General features: G+C 30.5%; 1 protein-coding gene across 1 annotated transcript in view; it reads left to right on the forward strand.

Moving 5' to 3' along the window:
- LOC142334054 (uncharacterized) overlaps positions 1 to 25,406 on the forward strand; it is an 89,166-nt gene that overhangs the window by 7,181 nt on the left and 56,579 nt on the right. Inside the window, exons 4-8 of the mRNA XM_075381721.1 lie at positions 4,078 to 4,365; positions 5,943 to 6,660; positions 7,980 to 8,047; positions 21,597 to 21,873; positions 23,638 to 23,795. Coding sequence (XP_075237836.1) covers positions 4,078 to 4,365; positions 5,943 to 6,660; positions 7,980 to 8,047; positions 21,597 to 21,873; positions 23,638 to 23,795 — 1,509 coding nt within the window. The remainder of the gene's footprint in view (positions 1 to 4,077; positions 4,366 to 5,942; positions 6,661 to 7,979; positions 8,048 to 21,596; positions 21,874 to 23,637; positions 23,796 to 25,406) is intronic.

Consider the following 25,406-nt stretch of genomic DNA (forward strand, 5'->3'; position numbering starts at 1 on the left):
AACAAAGTCGATTTAGGAAAACATGGAACATATTGTTCGAAATTCACATTATGCGATTTAAAATACATAGGCATGACCAAGAGATCAGTATCAATTAAAATAAAAGACCATTGAATTTTAGGAGAAGACCAATTTGGTTTTAGGAAAAGTATAGGGAAAAGGGAAGCAATTTTAGGCCTCAGATTAATAGTAGAAGGAAGATTAAAAAAAACAAACCAACATACTTGGCATTTATAGACATAGAAAAGGCAGACTGGAATAAAATGTTCAACATTTAAAAAAAATTAGGGTTCAAATACAGAGATAGAAGAACAATTGCTAACATTTACAGGAACCAAACAAACAGTAATAATTGAAGAACATAAGAAAGAAGCCGTAATAAGAAAGGGAGTCCGACAAGGATGTTCCCTCAGCGTTACTTTTTAATCTTTACATAGAACTAGCAGTTAATGAGGTTAAAGAACAATTTAGATTCGGAGTAACAGTGCAAGGTGAAAAGATAAAGATGCTACGATTTGCTGATGATATAGTAATTCCAGCTAAGAATACAAAGGATTTAGAAGAAACAATGAATAGCATGGATGAAATCCTACGCAAGAAGTATCGCATGAAAATAAACAAGAAAAAAACGAAAGTAATGAAATGTAGTCGAAATAACAAAAATGGACCACTGAATGTGAAAATAGGAGGAGAAAAGATTATGGAGGTAGAAGAATTTTGTTAGTTGGGAAGTGGAATTACGAAAGATAGACGAAGCAGAAGCGATATAAAATACCGAATAGCACAGGCGAAACGAGCCTTCAGTTAGAAATATAATTTGTTTACATAAGAAATTAATTTAAACGTCAGGAAAACATTTTTGAAAGTATATGTTTGGAGTGTCACTTTATGTGTAAGTGAAACTTGGACGATAGGAGTATCTGAGAAGAAAAGATTTGATGCTTTTGAAATGTGGTGCTATAGGAAAATGTTAGAAATCCGATGGGTGGATTGACAAAGTGACAAAGGAAGAGATATTGTGGCAAATAGATGAAGAAAGAAGCATTTGGAAAAATATAGTTAAAAGAAGAGACAGACTTATATTATAGGCCACATATTAAGACATCGCTTAAATATTATAAGGAATAGTCGCTTTAATATTCGAAGGACAAGTAGAAGGAAATAATTGTGTAGGCAGGTCACGTTTAGAATATGTAAAACAAATTGTTAGGGATGTAGGATGTAGGGGTATAGCGAAATGAAACGACTAGCAGTAGATAGAGAATCTTGGAGAGCTGCATCAAACCAGTCAAATGATCCAGACCCCAGACAAATTTATTAATACTCGATTACTCTAATAACACATATAATACTAATAGTTTAGAAAAATACTACATATATATATATATATATATATATATATATATATAAAAATGAATGTTTGTCTGTCTTTATGTCTCTTATGCCTTCCGTAACCGTTCATTTGATAGTGATGAAACTTTTGGAAATGGTTGACGCATGCCAGGGAAGTTTTCTGAATTAGTTTGGACTCGCTAGGTGGCGCTGGGGTCGAGAAATTTTGGAAAAAATATATTTATGAACCGATTTCGTTCATATTCATTATATCATTATCAGTTACGTGAAAAGAAATCTTTTTGCAAAAACTATACCCGCTAGGAGGAGCCAGTGTCCAGATATTTACTTAACTAGTAAAAAAATATAAAATCAGACATTTTTATTTTATATATATATATATATATATATATATATATATATATATATATATATATATATATATATTTATATTTATATTTATATATATATTTATATATATAAAATAAAAATATATGTATTTTATATATATGTATATATATATATATATATATATATATATATATATATATATACATATATATAAAAGGCATGTTCGTATGTGTGTCCGCTATAGACAAAAAAATTTACGCGCGGGCAAAAGGGTAAACGGGGAAAAGGTGGAAAGAGGAAAGCGGAAAACGGGAAAGGGTAAAAAGAAAACTTTGAGAGGGGGGGAGGGAGAAGTTTGAAAGGGAAAAGGAGAAGGAGAATAAGTGAAAGGTAAAATTTGTGAAGTTCAGTTTTTAAATTTTTTATAAAATTTTCAATTGCGTTCACTAAACTCTTTCACTCTCTCATTCTCTCTTTCTCTCTCTCTCTCTCTCTCTATATATATATATATATAGCAATATCGAAGCATTGCCGGGTCTGCTAGTATTTAAATAATAATAAATTTATAAACCAACAGACTAAATCTTATAATGAGGTTTTATACAAGCAGTTATTAAATAGTAATAATAGATTACGTTGTCCAGAATCTTGGAGAGCTGCATCAAACCAGTCAAATGATCCAGACCCCAGACAAATTTATTAATACTCGATTACTCTAATAACACATATAATACTAATAGTTTAGAAAAATACTACATATATATATATATATATATATATATATATAAAAATGAATGTTTGTCTGTCTTTATGTCTCTTATGCCTTCCGTAACCGTTCATTTGATAGTGATGAAACTTTGGGAAATGGTTGACGCATGCCAGGGAAGTTTTCTGAATTGCCAGGGAAGACTCGCTAGGTGGCGCTGGGGTCGAGAAATTTTGGAAAAAATATATTTATGAACCGATTTCGTTCATATTCATTATATCATTATCAGTTACGTGAAAAGAAATCTTTTTGCAAAAACTATACCCGCTAGGAGGAGCCAGTGTCCAGATATTTACTTAACTAGTAAAAACATATAAAATCAGACATTTTTATTTTATATATATATATATATATATATATATATATATATATATATATATTTATATATATATATATATATGTATTTTATATATATGTATATATATATATATAAAAGGCATGTTCGTATGTGTGTCCGCTATAGACCAAAAAATTTACGCGCGGGCAAAAGGGTAAACGGGGAAAAGGTGGAAAGAGGAAAGCGGAAAACGGGAAAGGGTAAAAAGGAAACTTGGAGAGGGGGAGGGAGAAGTTTGAAAGGGAAAAGGAGAAGGAGAATAAGTGAAAGGTAAAATTTTTGAAGTTCAGTTTTTAAATTTTTTATAAAATTTTCAATTGCGTTCACTAAACACTTTCACTCTCTCTCTCTCGCCCTCTCTCTCTCTCTCTCTCTCTCTCTCTATATATATATATATATATATATATATATATACATATATATAGCAATATCGAAGCATTGCCGGGTCTGCTAGTATTTAAATAATAATAAATTTATAAACCAACAGACTAAATTTTATAATGAGGTTTTATACAAGCAGTTATTAAATAGTAATAATAGATTACGTTGTCCAAACTGACCCACCTCCCCATTTAACACAACAGTTGATACCACCAAATTGACAGGACGTCACGTTTATATAATTTTAGATTATCTGACAACCAACTTTTATGTTTTTTGCAAATATCAAGATTTTCTTACAATATATATATTTCATATATATATATATAATTACTATTATAAATAGGACGAAGATTAGAGTTCCTGAAGATTGAATATAACTCCGAAAGCTCTTGAACCCGACTTCAATTGTTGGTTAACGGTTTTTTCTATATTAAATATTATAATTATATACTTGTACTAACGGGCCATGCTTAACAAAATTATTATCAATTTTGAATTACATCGATACAATATTGTAAAACCTAATGATCAGAGTAGCTATCTGTTAACCCTTGCCATGAATCTAACAACGTCATCATACAATAATGGATATATTTATCCAATCCAATGTCATCCATAAAAAAAAAAAATAATTAAAAAAACCTAGGTTAGAATAGATAACATCAAAACTCGACCCACCATTATAGTTGTTTCCTGATTTAAGATTATTAAACTAGGACTAGGTAAAACAAGGTTTCTTTTAAGGGTTGGTCACTTGCTTTCTTCATTCTATTCAAAATTCTTGTAGAATGATATTTTCTATCAGTGGTTTTCATTAGAATTCTAGTAATTGTAGTATTTTTTCTTGTAAGGGAATAATGCATCTTTTATAGTTTAAAGGTAATTAATAATCTTTTGTTTTAAACAGGTTAATTATAATAAAAATGATACCATCACGAAGTTTTAAACAGTGGAAACGTTATTTTAATAGCGACGTAACAAAACGTTTTGATTCAAAACTTGCAATCCCTAAAATGATGTTTCAACCACATACAATTATATATTATGACTTTTATATAGAATGGGTTGAATCAACCGTACGTAAATTCAAAATTGAAAACGAAGATAAAAATAATTTTGAAGACATGTGGACTAATTATATATTTGGTTGCTCTCACAAAGTAATCGAAGTTCTTGTGAAACTATTTGTTTCTACGTAAGTATTACATATGTTATAATTTTATTAAATGTTTGGACAATAAATAGGCAATGAAATATTTAGAGCATTTTACGTAGAAATTTGTTGCCAAAAATACAAAAATAAATAGTCGGCTTTTATTAATATTAATATTTATTAGTACAAAAAAATAAATTAAGAAATAGTAAGATATTCGACAATATCATCACATATATTTCTTAAAATATTTCTAATATTAGTCCTTAATTTAAATTTCCTATGCAATGCCGTATAAAATACCATGCCCAAAAGGACATTTTGTATCGTTAATCGAAAGTTGCAGCAAACAAAAACTGGTGTGTCCCTCTGTGATATAAACAAGAGAGCTCCTCATAATGGCGAAGGTAATACAAAACCTATGTGTCAAAGTTACACATCGAACTGGGAGGAAACGGAGTTTAGTGAATCCTATAGTAGAGATTCTCGTAAAGTGATACAAATTGATCAGTAATAATGTTACTCTTACTTTTAATGACACCTCAGACATAGAAGTAGAGGATGAAGTTACAGGATCCGAAACGGAAGCGTAGAGTACTAAAACACATTTTAAATATTCACTTAACTCTAACAAAACAATTCGAGCATTTTCCTTTGGAAGAAATTAGAAAAAAAAACTTTAAAGAGTAATTTAAATTGTCCGCATTAATAATATTTGGAATCACTGACGTGTTAAACTCTATCAGTTATTAGAAATGGTCGTAACCAAATTGGACTATAGCGTAGTACTATTAATAGCAAACAACTAAGAGTTTTCTCAAAAAACGTAAACGTTTATAAGAAGATTATTTAATGGTTCCGAGTATTCTATTCAGTGACGAGGCAATGTTTTGTTAGAGCAACCTGAACCAGTAGATTTACCGAAATTGGTGTGATGAAAATCCTCACCGGATTGAAACGTCCAATGTTCTTGGAGATGTTTAAATTATGGTGTTGTATGGGATATGGGATATCCGTGTGGTTGGATCAATCTTCATCGATGGAACCCTTAATTCCGAGCGGTACTTGGACATGCTGAAAGACACTACCTTTCCTTCCCTTTTAAATTAAGATGAAATATTCCCTTAGTTTTTTTAACAAGATGGTGCGTTGCCACACTTAGGGCTAAATGTTCGTCAATTGATCGACGTCCAGTTGCTTGGCAATGGATTGTTTGGCGTGGCCTAGTTAAATGGCTACCAATATCATTCCTTCCCATTTAAATAAATGGACAACGATTCAAAATGGGAGGGATTAAATAAATGACAAAATGGACAGCGATTCAAAATGGGAATTTTAAAATAAAGTCCATTGATCCGTTTTGTCCAAAACGTGGGTCCTCATATCTAATTTACGTTAGTGTATCCAAATATTTCGTTTTCTTTACAACTGAAATAATAGGCTGTACTATGAATTTTGGCAACCCGGTACTTTGTATTTTTAATATAAGTATACTAATATCAATATACAATTTATATTAAGGTTATGATATCCCAGTGTATAAGCGTAATTTAAAATTTACACGTAAAGGAAATTTTGTTGAATTTTAAAAAAAATAATGGTATATTTTTCTTTTGCAGCTCACTGCCAGAAGCTATAGTTAAAGACGTGTATAATAAAATGTGCTTAGGAGATTTTTATTTAAAGTGGAATGATGATGTGAATCAAAGAGAGCAACCCATTTTACGAGAAGAGTTTTACGTAACCACATACGAATCATACCATGCACTAGATAATTTCGTTAACTTTGCTGTAAATTTTAATACAATCCATTACATTATTATACTGATTTTACAAAACGAATATAACTCTATTAAAACAATACATGAAGAAAAATTCACACCAGATTTACAAGATAATTTGGTTGATATGAATGAAATAAATACCGTCATATCTGACTGTACGGGTGAAGAAGACGAAGAATGTATTTTGTGGGGTATATCTAGTTTGGCTAAATTTCGTGAAACTTATAAGATTGGAAGAACACAATTCAATGAAATTAGGGTTAAATATGAAAAGGATATAAAACTTGTATATCTCATCGGTAAGACAATCGAAATAGAAATTGAACATAACATTCAATTTATTTACGAGGATGTATTTCGTCGATTATTACATTTGTTAAGGAACAATTCATTCAGTTATAATGAAACCCTTCTCATCAGTTTAAGTTATAGTTTTCTTTCGATACAGAAGGACGCGTTTGATTTTTTACTATTATTACATTTGTATAAATACGATGAATTAACAACATGTATTGAACTAAAAAATAAATTCCAGAAATTGAATTATGAAGAGGTAATAATAGTATTATAATACCTAATCTATATATATATATATAAAAATGAATGTTTGTCTGTCTGTATGTCTCTTATCCCTTCCTAAATCGTTCATCCGATAGCGATGAAACTTTGGGGAATGGTTGGACGCATGCCAGGGAAGGTTTCTGAATTATTTTGGACCCTCTAGATGGCGCTGGCGTCGAGATATTTCGAAAAATAGTATTTATTGTCCGATTTGCCTCATATTCAGAATACATGTTACTTACATCGAAAGAATTATCTCTACAAAAAATGAACCCGCTAGATGTCGCTGGGGTTGAGATATTTAGAAAAATTGTATTTATGGACCGATTTGGTTCAGAATATGAATATTAGTTACGTGAAAAGAAATATTTTTACAATAACTATACCCGCTAGATGGGGCCGGTGTTGAGATATTTACGAAATATACAAACAGACTTTTTTATTATATATATATATATAAAAGCCATGTTCGTATGTGCCCCCTAAAAACCAAAAAAACTAATGGACCGATTTACGCGCGGGCAAAAGGGAAAAAGGAGGAAAGAGAAAAGGGGAAAACGGGAAAGGGTAAAAGGAAACAGGTAAAAGGAGAGGGTTGAGGTAAAAGGGCGAAAAGGAGAAGTTGGAAAGGGAAAAGGGGAAGGAGGATAAGTGAAAGGTAAAATTTGGGAAGTTCAATTTTTTAATTTTTTTATCAAATTTTTAAATTGTATTCATTTATACTCTCTCTCCCCCACTCTTCGGCAATAGCGAAGCATTCCCGGGTCTGCTAGAATTTATTAAAAACAAAACACAAACACGTAAAATAGAAATAAACATTACATTAAAAATATATATTTTTTAATTATATAAAATTTTTTTCAATTAACATGTCCTACAGAAATTTTTGATAATTTTTTTCTGTTTTATGAATTCACCATATAAGCTCGATACTTATGCGTAAAATATAGAAATGGCATTTTGTAGCGTATGAAAAATACGCAACAATATATTGCCAAATAGGGATTCGAACCCAGATGAAAGACCAACTTATTTAAATTTATTCTTTATTTCAACTTTTTTTTAATGCCACCTTAAGGCAAAAACTTCAAAAAACATAAATTTAAAAAAAATGTTTTTTATCGATCTATGCACTTCCCCGTTATAGGTAGAAGATGATACCAATTAACCTTGAAGACAAGAAAAAATTACAAACTTAATTGATTTTACGCAATCCTAGGTTTTTACATACACGATCATGATATTCGTTAAACGATAGGAAAGATAAATGGCATTGTAAAACGGCTAATGGTTGTTATGTTCTCATTTAAGGAGCAGTATGATGCTATGATAAAGCAAGTTGAAATTGGACTTTATTATTTATTTCCTGTACGTGTGGAGTAAGGAATATACAAGTTTCAAGTTTTGTAACTAAAAATTTGGTATGTTTTTGCCGCTGTAACAGATTACAACAACTTTGTAAAGGAAGTGTATTCAGACATTGCCCCTTAACCCAGAAATTATAAGCGGTAGTTATCAAATAATAATTTTCTAATAACCAAACCCAATATTTTGGTTATAATTTTTCTATCGGTTTTTCTTAAAACTTCTCTTGCAGCTTTCATAAAATTGTTTTAAATTTTTTTGCTTTTATATTAACTGTATTTAAAGATAAAAATCTCTGTTAAGTTTTTAAAGTGTGTAAAAACTGTATTTTGAAAGTATGGTCGTGACGAAGAAATGTACTGAACCATATGTTTTCTTGAATAGTTAAATTTTAATTTGTCACATTAGAAGGATGAATAAATGACACATTATTCAAAATTGTACAATTGAACATTAGCAATAAACTATAAGCCACATAAGACTTTAGACTACGAAATAAAAATATTCTGAACTAGAATGAAATATTACATTAAACAAAACATGACCGCACCAAGCGGGATCCGACTCTCGAATGGTCACGATAGACCCGTTAGTCACCTTAGACTAAATGTATATGACCGCACTCGGCGGGATTCTCAACAGGAATAATCGAACGAGACTAACTCGCCGGCCAGCGCTAGTAGATATGCTAGAGTGCAGCAGCAACCGGCTCAACATGGAACGGAACAAGCTCCTTAATGTTTCCATAACTTTTTTATAGAAATTTTTGTGTATTTATATCTTTAGATATATATTAGTTTTCTCAAAATGGAATATTTTGATATACACTTTTGTAATATTTTCTAAAAAAGTTTATATCACATTTTAATATTTTTTTTTTTTTTTAACTTAGATCTACGATAACTAATTATTTTGCCAATGGTAGATTTCGTGAAAATTATTGGTTCTTCCAACTTATATATATTTATTAATATTATTGTAAGTTTTTTCATTCAAATAACTTTTTCACACTCCAGGGTAAAATAAGTGGAATTAGTACAATTCCTTGCTTAGATTTAGTTATATTTTTAATGATTTCTATAAATTTAATTAATTTTATTAAATAAACAAATTCAATCAATTATTTTATTAATAATGATATTGTTTTTACATTTTTTATCAATGCCTTTTTATAAATAATTATAACAATTTATTTTGCATCGAAAAAAAATAGACGTAGCATTTTCCTATGTCACCAAATATTATTTACGTTAAAAAAGTATAAAAAATGTTCATTTAATACCACAGTACCTTCACTTATATAAGGTATTAGCCGGTCTGGTCCCGCACGGTGTTTATTAAACCTATTATTGTGGTTGTAGTGTTGATAATTAATAACTAATGTCTGTTCAGTTAATTAAAACTATCAATCTGTTGTAACTTTTCACAGCAACAGTTTGATTAGCAAAAGATTCGAAACTTTCAACGATCTTAATTACGCGACTTTACGAATAATCGGCTCGTTAAAAATATTAGTACAACTGTTTACCTCGTAACAAGAACAGGTAAAGAAATATTTTTAAATTTATTACGTTTGTTAGCGTTACCCGATAAAAATAATGAAAAGTTAACCGTACTTCGTTTTCGATTTTTTTTTATTAATTTTATCCTGTTTACGGAAGTAACCGTAGGAAGATGCCGCCAATCGCGTCTCACAACTAATCAAATGGTTGTGGCGTTTGAGCTGCCGTACTTTACACAACGTACATTCAACGCTATTTTATTTTCGATAATTGAAAGACGTTTTGTAAATCACAAAAAAATCTTATTGTATAAAATTAATTTTAAATACTTCAACTGTTGACCGAATTCGATTTGACCAACCGTTTAGCCAAAGTATTGTTAAATACCGGCAATGCACATATACTGGTTGTTACCGAAAATAATTGAAACGGCCACCATCTCAACAGAGTTGATAAATTTTGTAACGGGAATTATCCTATATTTTTCCAGATATAAAATTAAGGTTCATGAAAAGTTCAACTCAATCGTTTCAGTAGTTTTTGCGTGAAAGAATTACAATCATGGCCCAACTAGATTTATATATATATATATATATGCGAAACCTATTTAATATGATCTTGTAACTAAAAGAAAAATTTTGTTGCAGAAATTGAAATTAATGAAATATAAATTAAAACAGATAAAAATAACCTATGAAACAGTTCAAAAATATGAAAACACTAAAGTATAATTATATAAATTAATTTATCAAATGTTATACTAATAGCAAAATATATTTCTAAAAATGTAAATTTATCTGGTTAAATATATATTTTAATAAACTGATATTTATGATATATTTATTTATATTTAATTAGAAATAAAAATTGTAGAAAAAAATATATAATCAGAAAACAGAATTTGTGTTACATCTAAATTTTGGAATAAAAATTTAGTTTTCATACGATTTACCTTTCAAAATAGATGAACTTTTGAAGACGCTGGAGAATACGGGAAAAACATGCTCTGGTTGGGTCAAAATATATTACCTCATGATTAGTTACGAAGCATTGCTGCAAAAGTTAGATTGCTAGAATTATATAATCTGGTGGGAGATAAGGCGAATTGAAAAGTACTCTAGTCAGCTAAAGAAAAACATATATTGGACCAATTCAAAACAAAAAAAAAAAACTAAAAATCTAACCGATCCCAATATTTACCGTCCTGTTTCCTATTCAAAAAAATCATAACCATCTAGAAATCATATATGTCAGTAAAAATACAGTTTGGTGTAGTGTAAATTGCAACCCGCGTTAAACGAAGATGCAAAGAATAAAGGATACAAATATTGAGACAGAAAAAACTTGGCGTGTGATTTCTGTAAAAAGACAATTCCTCATTGAAGACCTATTTTGTCCATCGATGATCGTCCTATTCGATATAAAGAAAATCCACGCATTTTAGTGTTTTATATTCGTTAAAAACTTACGTGGAAACTACACATGGAGGGTTTGAGTGTTAGATACAAGAAATTCATAAAAATTATTAAATTGTTTAACGAAAATCAATTGGCACTCAGAAAAAGAGATATTAATGCTATATAAACCATTCATCAGATAGAAGAAATTCGTATATAATAAAGTTAGACGTAATACGTAATAAAGGAATCGGTTATTGTACAAGCGCTTTCCGTACTACCCGTGAGTAGTTTAACGTCTGAATCCGGAATAACGTTACAGAAGAGTAATTATGTTATTACTAAGAAATTCAACTAATATGTGAGCATTTTCTTGTCATAAAACTATTTTGTGTGTATGTTTTTTTTTGTTTTATTAAAATGTAAGAGAATTTCACCCTCTTGTGTCGTTCGTTCGTCCTGGTCATTAATTTTTTTTAATCAATGTATGGAGGACTAACCATATTAGTAATCGTTTCCCATAAAATTCGGGAAAATAAATAAATAAAATAATCGTAATAATAATATAGCAGTAATACAATGAATTTTACACATCCAAGTTACAACAAAAACCAAGGACTAAATGAACGAATTTCATTATAATAAATCAGAATGGAGTAGAGTGAAAATAATAAATGAAATAGACATAACAAGCTGAGTTGTAATGCAAATGAAGAAAAGGGAATAATTTTGCAATATTTTTATCTACGTAATAAGAACTGTATAATCTATATATATAAAAATGTTAAGTTCGTTTGTGTACTCTTCAAAAACTCAAAATGTTCTGCACCGATTGAGCTCAAATTTTAGCACGATATATAATCTGCATCAAAGATTGTTTTATTTAATTTTCGCAACAGCCACATACCCGCGACCGCGAGAAAACAGTTTTTTTAACGGTCAGTTGTGTACCAGTGACCGCGCCATCGGCCGGAAGCGAGGGGAACACTCGCCATACTAGCAAACGACAACCGCAGTCACATGTGAAACAATACCTGTTCACAATTACCTTGTTTATTAAAAAAAAAAGTATCCGCTTGCATCTGATTCAGATTATTATACAATCTGAATTAAATATTCACTTTAATCGAGGTACTTTTGTGTGATCATGTCGGGATTGAGCTGTGCCTTTCACCAAGCTCTGAATTTATTAGAAAACGACCAACAGCGGGATATGTGTATTAATGACGCGTGCAACACTGCACATCCAAACCAAATTCGCGCATTATTCGCAATTATATTGACCGCTTGCTTCCCTTCATCTCCCACAGAGTTATGGGAAAGAAATCGATCGCTAAGGCTGCGGATATTTTGCGTAGAGTACGCCTAAAATATACCAATATGACCGTGGAATTTACAACGAAGCATTAATAAATATGGAAGACAAATGCTTAGCTATTGCGAATAAAGTTCTTAGACGATTGGGAATGCCAGCAACCACCCGAGCTGCGATTGCTTCGTTTGATGTGGATTTACGCCGTGTACAGAGTTACAACATCGGTGATCTTCAGTCATATGTCCGATCAAACATTCCCAAATTAACGCGTGAACAGAAAGGCATTTATGATCGCATAATGAAAATCATAAATAACGGTGTTGGGGGGGACCTTCTTCTTGGATGCGCCAGGAGGAACTGGGAAAACATTCCTCATTAGATTGATTCTAGCAACGGTTCGATCAAAAAATGACAATTATCCACTTGCGGAATATTAATCGGCCAAAACTCTGCAACGGCACGCGACTTGCAGTTAAGAAATTGATGAATAACGTAGTGGAAGCAACGATTTTAACGGGACCTTTCAAAGGTGAAGATGTCCTCATTCCTCAAATACTCATAATCCCGATAGATATGCCATTTTAATTTAAAAGATTGCATTTCCCAATTCGATTGGCACTTGCAATCACAATCGATAAAGCTCAAGGTCAATCTTTAGAATTGTGTGGTTTAGATTTAGATGCGGATTGCTTCTCACATGGGCAACTGTATGTTGCGTGTTCCCGAGTCGGCAAACCAGATAGTGTTTATATCTACGCAGGCAGTGGAAAAACATAAAATATTGCATATCCACAAGTATTGCAAAATTAAAATTCTATGAAACGTATGCTTTGTTTTGTTTCTCATTTCTCATCCATGCAACCACAATATGCCTGATAATGGAAAAGATATTATACAAATATCAAAATATACGAATATCGTGATTTTCTTAGCATAACCTATATATTTATATGTCATATCAGAAGAAACAAAAAATGACTAAATTTAGTGAACAATAATATAATATACTTATTACCAACCATAAGGTTTATGGTATGTTTTTTTTTATAAGAGGTGCTAGTTAAAAACAGGAAACAAATATTAATTCGTGTAATATATCGCAAAAAAAAATTACGTTGCCTTATCACAACTTGAGTTGTACATGAGTTATCTTACCGTGCTGATCTAGTGGCTAAGTCGTCATCGAAAATAAGCTAATTTCGATGTCAAGAGTTCGTAGATTTAAATCCTAGTGAAGGAAGTTACTTTTAAACGGTTGAATACTAGATCGCGGACACCGGTTTTCTTCGGTAGTTTGGTGTTAATTAACTACATATGTCAGGAATGGTTGACCTATTTCTTTCTTTTATTTGTTTAGCCTCCGGGAATTACCGTTCAGGTATTATTTAAGAGGATGATATGTATCAGTGTAAATGAAGAGTAGTCTTGTGTAAAATCTCAGGTCTACCATTTCTGAGATGAGTGGTTAATTGAAACCCAACTACCAAAGAATAGGACTGGAATTGCTCAATGTACACCAGACGACCTGATTGATTTCATGTGAAGATCAATGGAGGAGAGTAGATATACACGCTAAGGAGTGCTAAAAAATAAAGAATAAGACGAACGGTGGCGCCTGAGCTATTAGCGTAGGGTAGGGAAGACAGCCCAGAGGCGAGGGCAGGCATGCCTAGGTGTGACAGTATCAATGAAACTCTGGGGACTTCATGGGATAGTAGGCTGAACACAAAGAGAAAAGAGCTGGCGCCGTGTTCGGCATAATTACCCGGCCACGAGTCAAAAAAGGCACCCAAAATATTCCTCAAAAGAGCTGACCGGTAAGCCGACCTACGATACTGCATATGCATCCGGTAACTGGGAAGGCTGATTAGAGTATCCAGACACTCCTTTGGAATTATAACTTCCTGTTTGGTCCAAACTGGAGGAATAGAATAGAAAAAAAACTACCATAGAACACCGGTATCCCCGACCTAGTATTCAAATCCGTTTAACATAAATGACTTTACTAGGACTTGAATGCTGGAACTCTCGACTTCCTAAATCAGCTGATTTGGAAATCAAGAGTTCCACCGTTCCAGGTCGTGAATACCGGTGTTCTTCGGTGGTTGGGTTTTAATTAACCACACATCTCAGGAATTGTCGAACTGTGACTGTACAAGACTACATTTCATTTACACTCATACATATCATCATCATTCATCCTTTGAATTATTATCTGAAAGGTAATTACCGGAGTCTAAACAGGAAATAGAAAGTACATTAAAGTTATTCATTAAAAAGCCGTACAAATATAAAATTATCAAGCAATGTCGATCTCCATGGCGGTGTGTCTTAATTTTTCATCCGGTGGTTCCAAGTTTGGAGGTCCAGTTAGTTAAGGTGTTAATTAATAAATTTAAATGAAAGTGATGGACGAATTTAAATATTTCCTTTTTAGATAGATTTTATAAGAAAGCTACCTATTGTAATGGGTACCATGGTTGGACTTCCGGAAAATTTTGACATATCTTCGACTTTCGCATCCCCCAGACCCCAAAATTTTCCGTCAATTCAAAAGTTTATGTATATATATATATTTTACTTTCTTGTAGATACGAAAAATGATGTAATTTTGTGCCAGTCGCTTTCAAATTGATACATAAAATATAACGACTAAAAATCCCGGGGTTTTTAATAAGCAAAATGAAACCATGGGAGTGAAAATGGAGGAGCATTTCGAAAAAAAATCGCTATAACTTTCTTATTAAGTAAAATATCGAATTCGTTTAAAGTTCTTTTATAAGGGCCTAAAACTTATATAACTAATTTTTTTTGATATTGCCCCAGGGAGTAGAAAAAAATAGTGTTTCGAAGACAAAAAAACAACACACCTCCCTTAAAAGGCACAAAATCGAATCGGTTTAAAATAGTTGTTAGTCGTTTAAATATTAGCTGAAAATTTCGTCAGTAATAATTTTTCATTTGGCTAACCCTTACAGCAAGGGTGACGAAAATATCGCAGTAATTGTAAGAAGATGGAGCTTGTCGTATGCTAAATATGTAAAACGTTTTTCACATGCAACAATTCTCTTATTGAGGAAATTTGAATTTTTTCTTAAGTTTAACGTGGAAAAATTTTTTATCTCCTACTTAGCATGTGATAAAAGAATGAAGCTAAGAATGGTAAGTAGTCAACTTGGAATTTATACTGATCTCAGGAGAAATGAAATACTAATTATTATTTTTTAAAAAACAATTTTAAGATAGTTAGTGTTGGGCAATAGTGAGTTATCGCTATTCTGCTCGTTTAAGAAACGTTATGTGGCTGCAATCTAGCAGACTGAAATAGGAAGTTGTTGGTTCTAAGATGTAATTATACCAAACATAGAATAACGAATAAATAGGTTTTAAATTTTGAAATGATGAATGTGATACTCGTTATGCCTTTGTAAGTTATTTTTAAAATATAAGGAAATTATATATCGGGGGTATGTATTATAACAAAGATGGACCAATGAATGTGAAAATAGGAGGAGTCAAAGATTATGGAGGTAGAAGAATTTTGTTATTTAGGAAGTAGAATTACTAAAGATGGACGAAGCAGGAGCGATATAAAATGCCAAATAGCACAAGCGAAACGAGCCTTCAGTCAGAAATATAATTTGTTTACATCAAAAATTAATTTAAATGTCAGGAAAAAATTTTTGAAAGTATATGTTTGGAGTGTCGTTTTATATGGAAGTGAAGCTTGGACAATCGGAGTATCTGAGAAGAAAAGATTAGAAGCTTTTGAAATATAGGAGAATGTTAAAAATCAGATGGGTGGATAAAGTGACAAATGAAGAGGTATTGCGGCAAATAGATGAAGAAAGAAGCATTTGGAAAAAAATATAGTTAACAGAAGAGACAGACTTATAGGCCACATACTAAGGCATCCTGGAATAGTCGCTTTAATATTGGAAGGACAGGTAGAAGGAAAAAATTGTGTAGGCAGGCCACGTTTGGAATACGTAAAACAAATTGTTTGGGATGTACGATGTAGAAGGTATACTGAAATGAAACGACTAGCACTAGATAGGGAATATTGGAGAGCTGCATCAAACCAGTCAAATGACTGAAGACAAAAAAAGATGTATTATATATCCGTTACCCACTAATAATATAGGTGGGTGTGGTCTGTACATGGATTGTATTTTCGCATGTTTGACAGCTTATTCTGAGCAATGAATTTTTACGGTATTTCACAGAAGAACAGAAGAATGTTTCCTATATGCGGAAATAATTTATTAGTCATGGGAGGAACATAATTTCTGAATATTGGTGAAGTACAACTATATACCCAATTTACAAAGTATAATTTTACACGTAAACTGTTAAACACCCGGTTATATTTCGAAATTCAATTACCAGGGTTCATATTAACATAGTTGAAAGTTTTAAGGGAAAAATCGGAAAGATGGAGCCACATGTATTGTGGTACAACACAACCTACGTTAGACTCCAATTCATGTACTTAATCGATAAAATCGATAAGGACTAGTTCAATTAAATTTTCTATAACATTTCCTTGATACACTACAGTAAATCCACTACAGTAAATTTATGAAATACTTTTTTTTTTATTATTAAAATATCACTTTAGGAAACGTGTTTCGAAATAAGACAGAAAAATGCAACTATTTAATATGTAGACATACATAAGTTTAAACGTCAATTAAAAAGCATAATAATTTAACCTCATTGTTTTCATATATTAATATTTATGTCTTCAAATCTGTTTGAAATCAATTATTGTAGATAGGTTAGGTTAGGTTACGTTAGGTTAGGTTGGACTTCCAGAAAATTTCGACATATCTTCGAGTTTTGCATCCTCCAGACCGCAAAACTACCGTCAATTCAAAAGTTTATGTATATATATTTTACTTTCGTGTAGACACGATAACTGATGTAATTTTGTGCCAATCACTTTCAAATTGATACATAAAATATAATGACTAAAAATCCCCGGTTTTTAAAAGGAAAAATCAAACCATGGAAGTGAAAATGGAGTGGCATTTCGAAAAAAAATCGCTATAACTTTCTTATTAAGTAAAATATCGAATTCGTTTAAAGTTTCTACTCTTCTTTTATAAGGGCCTAAAACTTATATAAGTAAAGTTTTTTGATATAACCATTGGCCCAGGGAGTGGAAAAATTGGTGTTTCGACGAAAAAAAAAATTTTACCTCCATTACCAGGCAGAAAATTGAATCGGTTTAAAATAGTTGTTAGTCGTTTAAACATTAGCTGAAACCTTTGTCAGTAATAATTTTTCATATGGACAACCCTTACGGAAAGGGTGACGAAAATATCGTTGTAATTGTAAGAAGATAGGGCTTGTCGTATAACCATGTGAAACGTTTTTCACATGCAACAATTGTCTTATTGAGTAAATTTGAAATTTTAGGGATAGAAATCGTTTTTAAGCACCGGTGAAATCAAAATCCGCCTTCCGGCTTGCCGAAAGAGAGTTTTTTTTTATTCTATGGTCTTATAAATTTTTTTAATGTATAATCCTTCAAGTATTTATCTATTGATTCTTTTAAATACTGCATAATTGACCATAACAGTACAAAATCTAATAACTTTTATATAAAATAAATAAATCTTTTAGAAAGAAAATTTATGTGGTAGATTTTTTTACGGGATTCAATCAGTAATATTTACTTTGAGTCATGTTCTAACACCTTGTTATATAGTTAGTTAAAAAGAAAAATGATCTTTAGCTAAACCATATAACATTTTTTTTTTGGACAACTAAAGAGTTTGAAAAACAATGTTTGTTATATCATTATGTAATTTTTTCATTTGCATAAAAAACAATTCAAGTTTTTTTGCAGAAAATAATAAAAACAATTTTTTGAAATACTTCAATTCTAAGACATGAAAAATAACAAAAAGGAAAACAGGAGTCAAATGTGTTATAATAAAACTTTAAAGGAGTCAATGCTTATCTATAATTGGTGATGAGTTGACTACGGTAAATATTGAATTTAATGTTTATGCTTGATTGTAAATTATAAGTACTGCTTGTGGAGGGGGTAAGTATTATTTCCCTCAGAAAATTTTTTTTTCTCTTTTATTACCAACGATAACAGGTTTTATATATAAAACAATAACACTAAACGTAATTGGTAAAAAAAAAATTTGAAAGGGAAATTTCATGTTTTTTAAAAAAAAATACCATTCCTATAATTTACTATATAAGGACAGTTTGGCACTCATTTTTTACACAGATATTTTGGATCAACTACTTGTTAAAATCAGCTAGTTTTATTATAAAAAGCTTTTCATCTTTATCAGATATTATATTCAACGTTTAAGCAACTATTGTTCGACTTCGTTGGAAGGTAATCGTCAATAAAATATTTTTGTATGTAGTTATATACTAACAAAATATACTACAAAACTTTATATTTCAGTTAGTAAAAAAAAAAAATATATATTTTCAGCTATCGTAGGGTGTTGTATTACGTCAAAATTCTTCACTTCTTTTCAACGCTTACTTTTGTTGGTTTTTGATTTGTTTCACTGTTTCTTTGCTTGATTCGTTATTTTTTATTCTTTATGTGTTTAGTAACACTATTTTTTGTTGTTTTATTTCTTTTAATGTGCTGACGTTTATCAATCTTTCTTGGACTGTATGTAATTTTAAGTTTATTGTATATGTATATAAATATCCATATTTGTTTAGTGTGTAAGGTATGTCCCAATTGCATACATATATATATATATACACCATCTTTGGAGGGGTTTTCAGTGGAGGAAACCTCACAGTGAATGTCATTTTTCTTTTATGTATACAAATTTACAAATGGTTCAGGTAAATTGGAACCAGTTGTAAACTACACACTGCGGTTAATATTAATTAACACTTTCACGTCGAATTTAGATTGAATAACTATATTAAGTGTGAAAGTCTGATGACAGTTTTAAAAACGAGGTTTCATTGTATTTTGCAAATCTTTATGTTTTAGGGTTAACTATTTCATCTAGAGTACAAAAAAATTATATGTATGTTTGTCGCACGGTTTTTGGGGTTATGTTTCAGGATTACACCAACTGATATACTTCAAATTTGGCACAAATATATTTACGGAACATTGATCATATTTTCTTTTCAAAATTCGTTAATGCGGTGGGGAATATTGTAATAAAACCAGTTAGGATTTTATTTAGTAGAACAGGCAATTTTTCATCAAAATAGGCTGTATTTGAAAATCCTTACCTAACGATTGATCTTTTGCCCATGCGTTAGGGGTGATGAGGGAAGCTTAAGTCCAGATTTTTAACATCCCCCTCCCTAGATTTTTGAAAAACACAAAAAATTTGAAATTGAAATACTAGGTGGCGCTGAAATTTTACAATTTCAGCGCCACCTAGTATTTCAATTTCAAATTATACGGCGTAACTTTTAAAACATTAATTATAGAGGAGAATGTTCGCTACATTTTTTGTTTGTAAATCTCTAAAATGCATAGACTCAGAGAAAAACGCATTTCAAAAACTTTTTGAGTTTTAAAAATCTATGGGATTGGGATGTTAAAAATCTGGAGTTAAGCTTCCCTCATCAACCCTAACATATGGAAAAAAACATCAATCGGTAGGTAAGGATTTTCAAATAAAAATACAAATTGACTGTACTATAGTGGCACTTCAGTAAAAACACTTTAAAAAATTTGACACCTTCATTGCATATACATATAATGCATAAATCGATTAACACTAAAATTAGAACTTAAAAAACTGTGGTTAAACCAGTAATTACTTACGCCAGCGAGACTTTATTTAAATTAAATCAGAAAAATAGGAGTGAACCTTTGCTTAAAGTTGAACGCAGGATTCTTATAACCTGCATAAAAAATATAAACACGAAAATCAGTACAGATTATCGCCTAATAAATTTCTGAACGAAAACTTGGAATCCTTAATCGATACTATGAAAAAGAAGCGAATTTATTTCTGTGCACACTTGTTAAGATTACCGCGGATAGGATTACTAAGAGAATTATCGATCGATTTTGGTCTTTAAAAAATCCGTCATTATTGATCAAAGATATTAAAGAAGACGTGCAAGAATTAAATTTGACTTACGAAGATTTACTTAATAAATCCGAAAAATTAAAATTTGTTATTAGAGATCCGAATACCGAATTTCAAGTAAGAACTTTTGTTTATACAAAGAAGATTTATTCAGAAGAGGATCGTAAAGTAAGATCATTAACAATGACTAAATATTGGGAGAAAGTAAAAGCTAAGAACTTAAAGGCCAAAAGATAGGCCAAAAATAATTTGAATTATTCTGACTAAAGTGGTCCTTTGCGGCCTTGAAAAAAAAAAAGAAAAATAAAACCAAATGAATGACACAAGGGACTCGAAATTATATAAAAAAAGTTTTTATTTATCATATTCCCAGATAAGTTTAAAGGGTACGCGTGGGATCATTGAAATAAATTTTGTAGCGTAAGAAAGGTGCCTTGTCTGACCGGGATTTCAACGCAGGACCTCCGGATATAAGGCGCAGACATTACGTCTATTCCACCTTGGACACCGACAAATTTGTTTATTTTTTTTAACATTTATACAAAAACCTATTGATAATTTAAAATAAATATATAAATTGACGACCTCGACGCCAAAGAGAAGTAGTCTCTGTCTTTAAATGGAGGTCTCGTGGATGAATCCCGATCAGGCATGAAATTATTCATACCCTACAAATCTCCAGCTTTTTATTCACATAAATAAGCGTCTTTCCTTTTTTTTGTATTTGATTATTTTTTTTTTTTTTTTTGTCTTCAGTCATTTGACTGGTTTGATGCAGCTCTCCAAGATTCCCTATCTAGTGCTAGTAGTTTCATTTCAGTATACCCTCTACATCCTACATCCCCAACAATTTGTTTTACATACTCCAAACGTGGCCTGCCTACACAATTTTTCCCTTTTACCTGAACAAAATTTAATATTTTGAGGGAGAAAAAAATAGTGTTTTTTTACATTTTGCCGTTGTGTTCTACTGTAAAAAATTACAATACACTGATAGAATTTATAAATTAAACAGGTTTTAATGTTTATTTATTGTTATATTATTCTTACATGCATGACTTTAATAAACACAGAGAAGTACAGGGAACTTTACCGCTTCTTTATACAGGATGGCGGGTACCAAGTGAGCAATGACCATCTAAGCTGATCGCGATCGGAAAGGAAATTAACCTAAGGCGAAACTGCGATGACGACAGCACTTTTTATGAATAAAATTTAAATTTCTATTTAAATATTTATTATTGATATGAATAATTATGTATATAAATATTTTTTTTTTTTGTTTTTAGGAAAACAATGGATTGGAATACTAAATTTTTTTTGATAGGTATATTAATATTATTGCTGAATACAATACTTGTAATTTCTTCAGAGTATGATACTGATACTGCTGATTCAGATTATATTTCTGATACAGATTATAGTGTTATTCAATCTACATCTGGAGAAATAAAAGAATTTTCTCCTGAAGAATTGGGAAAATTATATGTAGATGAATTAAGTAAAGGAAAAAATGAAATTTCAGAAACAGGTGGTTTTTTATCCAAGTTGAATAATTACAAAATGGTAAAGTACATTAAAGAAACAATTTTTTCGAAACGAAGTGAAAAGGAAAAAATAAGAAAAGAATACTTTACCCACATTTGTGAAGTGAATGTACGCGGTGACGTAAAAACATGTGCTGCGAATCTATACAAAATATTTCCCGAATATAATTTGATAATCATTTCAAAGGTAAAATTAATTTTTCTAAAATGTTATCTATGTATTTATATTTAACAATTGTTTGTATATTAATATATATCTATATAGCTTAAGATCCAGAAGGTTATGAATTGATATAAATATTTATTTTTTTATTATTTATTAAAATTTATTTATTAAAATGTCCTTCCAAAATTAAAGCGACTATTCCAGGATGCGTTAATATGTGGTCTATAAGTCTGTCTCTTCTTTTACCTATATTTTTCCAAATGCTTCTTTCTTCATCTATTTGCTACAACACCCCTTCATTTGTCACTTTATCCACCCGCCTGATTTTTAACATTCTCTTATAGCACCACAATTCAAAAGCATGTAATCTTTTCTTCTCAGATACTCCTATCGTCCAAGTCTCACTTCCATATAAAGCGACACTCCAAACATACACTTTCAAAAATCTTTTCCTGACATTTAAATTAATTTTTGATGTAAACAAATTATATTTCTTATTGAAGGCTAGTTTAGCTTGTGCTATTCGGTATTTTATATCGCTCCTGCTTCGTCCATCTTTAGTAATTCTACTTCCCAAATAACAAAATTCTTCTACCTCCATAAACTTTTCTCCTCATATTTTCACATTCAGTGGTCCATCTTTGTTATTTCTACTACATTTCATTATTTTCGTTTTGTGCTTGTTTATTTTCATGCGATAGTTCTTGCGTAGGACTTCATCTATGCCATTCATTGTTTTTTCTAAATCCTTTTTACTCTCGGCTAGAATTACTATATCATCAGCAAATCGTAGCATCTTTATCTTTTCACCTTGTACTGTTACTCCGAATCTAAATTGTTCTTTCACATCATTAACTGCTAGTTCCATGTAAAGATTAAAAAGTAACGGAGATAGGGAACATCCTTGTCGGACTCCCTTTCTTATTAAGGCTTCTTTCTTATGTTATTCAATTGTTATTTTTGCTGTTTGGTTCCTGTACATGTTAGCAATTGTTCTTCTATCTCTGTATTTGAACCCTAATTTTTTTAAAATGCTGAACATTTTATTCCAGTCTACGTTATCGAATGCCTTTTCTAGGTCTATAAACGCCAAGTATGTTGGTTTCTTTTTCTTTAATCTTCCTTCTACTATTAATCTGAGGCCTAAACTTGCTTCCCTTGTCTGTATACTTTTCCTGAAACCAAATTGGTCTTCTCCTAACACTTCTCCCACTCTCCTCTGAATTCTTCTATACAGAATTCTACTTAAGATTTTTGATACATGACTAGTTAAACTAATTGTTCTGTATTCTTCACGTAGAATTTCATCAATATTAAATTAAGCAGTTCATTATTTCATTGTAAATATGTTTTTAAACGTATCTTGTAAGTTGTGAAATCAATTTCATAGATTTTTACCGTAATTTTTTTAGCTTAATTAAATTAATGTTAAGCTGTGGAGGTGTACAAAAATTTAGTATAATATAAAAAATATTTCACAATATGTATCGCTTTTTAATATTTATAGTGAATATTTTCTGTTATATACACTTTTGATTAAGTTAAGTAAATGTTATTGCATTTAAATTTAGGGACGTGATTTATTCAAGTTGTGTTTTTAAAATAACTTATTTTCAGGTAATAGGTGCGTTAAGACCGTGGTTCGGAAATGCCGGAGTAGAGGAATCTGATTTACGTTTTGTTGTTACATTTCCAACAGCAAATGGTTGGCCTGTGGAAACTTATTGTACTTTATTAAACGGTATAAACACCGTCGTACCAAGTAATGAAAATAGGTGAGTATTGTTTTGTAAGTTTATTTTTATAAATAACCGTTGATAGAAGAAAATAAGTCATTAAATGAATTTTTTATAGCACTCTACTTTCTTAAATAAATTTAAAAAAATAACTACAAATTAAACATTTTATTATTTTTGTTAATACAGTAGACTCCAATGACAAGAAATATATGTTACCTAATTATAGGAATTTACATTTTTAAAACGTTTCCACTCAATGTTGTTTAAAAATTTTCTTCCTTTATGTTGGATCAAACATATTGAATAAAACTTTTTTTATCTAGAAAGATGAATATATGGTACGTAGGTTTATAAGAAAAACTACCTCTGTTATTGAGTTATAAGCAATAAAATTTGTAAAAGTGAGTAAATTGCGGTATTAAAAAAACGAGATTAAACGCTTAATAGTAACGTTTTCGTGTTTCTTTCAAGAATTATATCCAACGACGAAATTTCAACTGTTATTGTTAGAATTAATGAACCAAACACTAATAATAACAGCTTAACAATACTAAATAACATTCCAACACAGTCTCCTGGTAAAAAGCCTAACTAATAAGTACGAAGTTGAATGAACAATTCTAATGTAAAAAAATCACCTAAAACTATAAACAAAATCTTAATGTATGTACAAGTCCTATCAGTGAAAGGAAAACCAAATCAAAATAATAATAAAATACTGACATATAAAACAAAATCAAAAGTAAATAACAGAATTACAATGCGAAACAAAAAAAAAAAGAATTTATCATTAAGGAAAACTATTCAGATATCATCATTAGATCCCCGGGTTTAACAAAAAATAACCTCCTCATAACCATTCTTGTTTTGTCTGCTATTACAACAGGACAAACTACTATCGTTATAAGATTTAAATAGAACCGCTATAGCGGAAATAGAATTGCTATAGCGAGATATTGCTATATAGAGCGAGAGAGAGTGAGTGGAACAGACAGAGTTTAAATGAACACAATTGATAATTTGATAAAAAAATTAAAAAAACCTTAATAGATAAATTAAATAATAACATTAAACACAAAATATACCAAAAGATAAAATTAAATTAACTAATAATTATAATATCTACGTTAAGTTGAATATAATATAAATTATAAAATGAACAAAAAAATTTAAATCATTTCTACTAACAAGAGCATAAATAAATAATATGGATTCTGAAAAAAAAAACAAAGTCGATTTAGGAAAACATGTAATATATTGTTCGAAATGCACATTATGCGATTTAAAATACATAGGCATGACCAAGAGATCAGAATCAATTAGATTAAAAGACCATTGAATTTTATAAAAAAAGGTCAGAAAGATAAATCTAACTTTGATAAACATATTATAAATAACAACCATAACTATGACCCATAATTAATCATAAACCATAATTATTAGTTTAACTAGTCACGCATCAAAAATCTTAACTAGAATTCTATACAGAAGAATTGAGAGGAGAGTGAAAGAAGTGTTAGGAGAAGACCAATTTGGTTTTAGGAAAAGTATAGGGAAAAGGGAAGCAATTATAGGCCACAGATTAATAGTAGAAGGAAGATTAAAGAAAAACAAACCAACATACTTGGCATTTGTAGACCTAGAAAA

This window comes from Lycorma delicatula, chromosome 13 (genome assembly GCF_047948215.1).
Source record: "Lycorma delicatula isolate Av1 chromosome 13, ASM4794821v1, whole genome shotgun sequence".
Classification (NCBI taxonomy): Eukaryota; Metazoa; Arthropoda; class Insecta; order Hemiptera; family Fulgoridae; genus Lycorma; species Lycorma delicatula.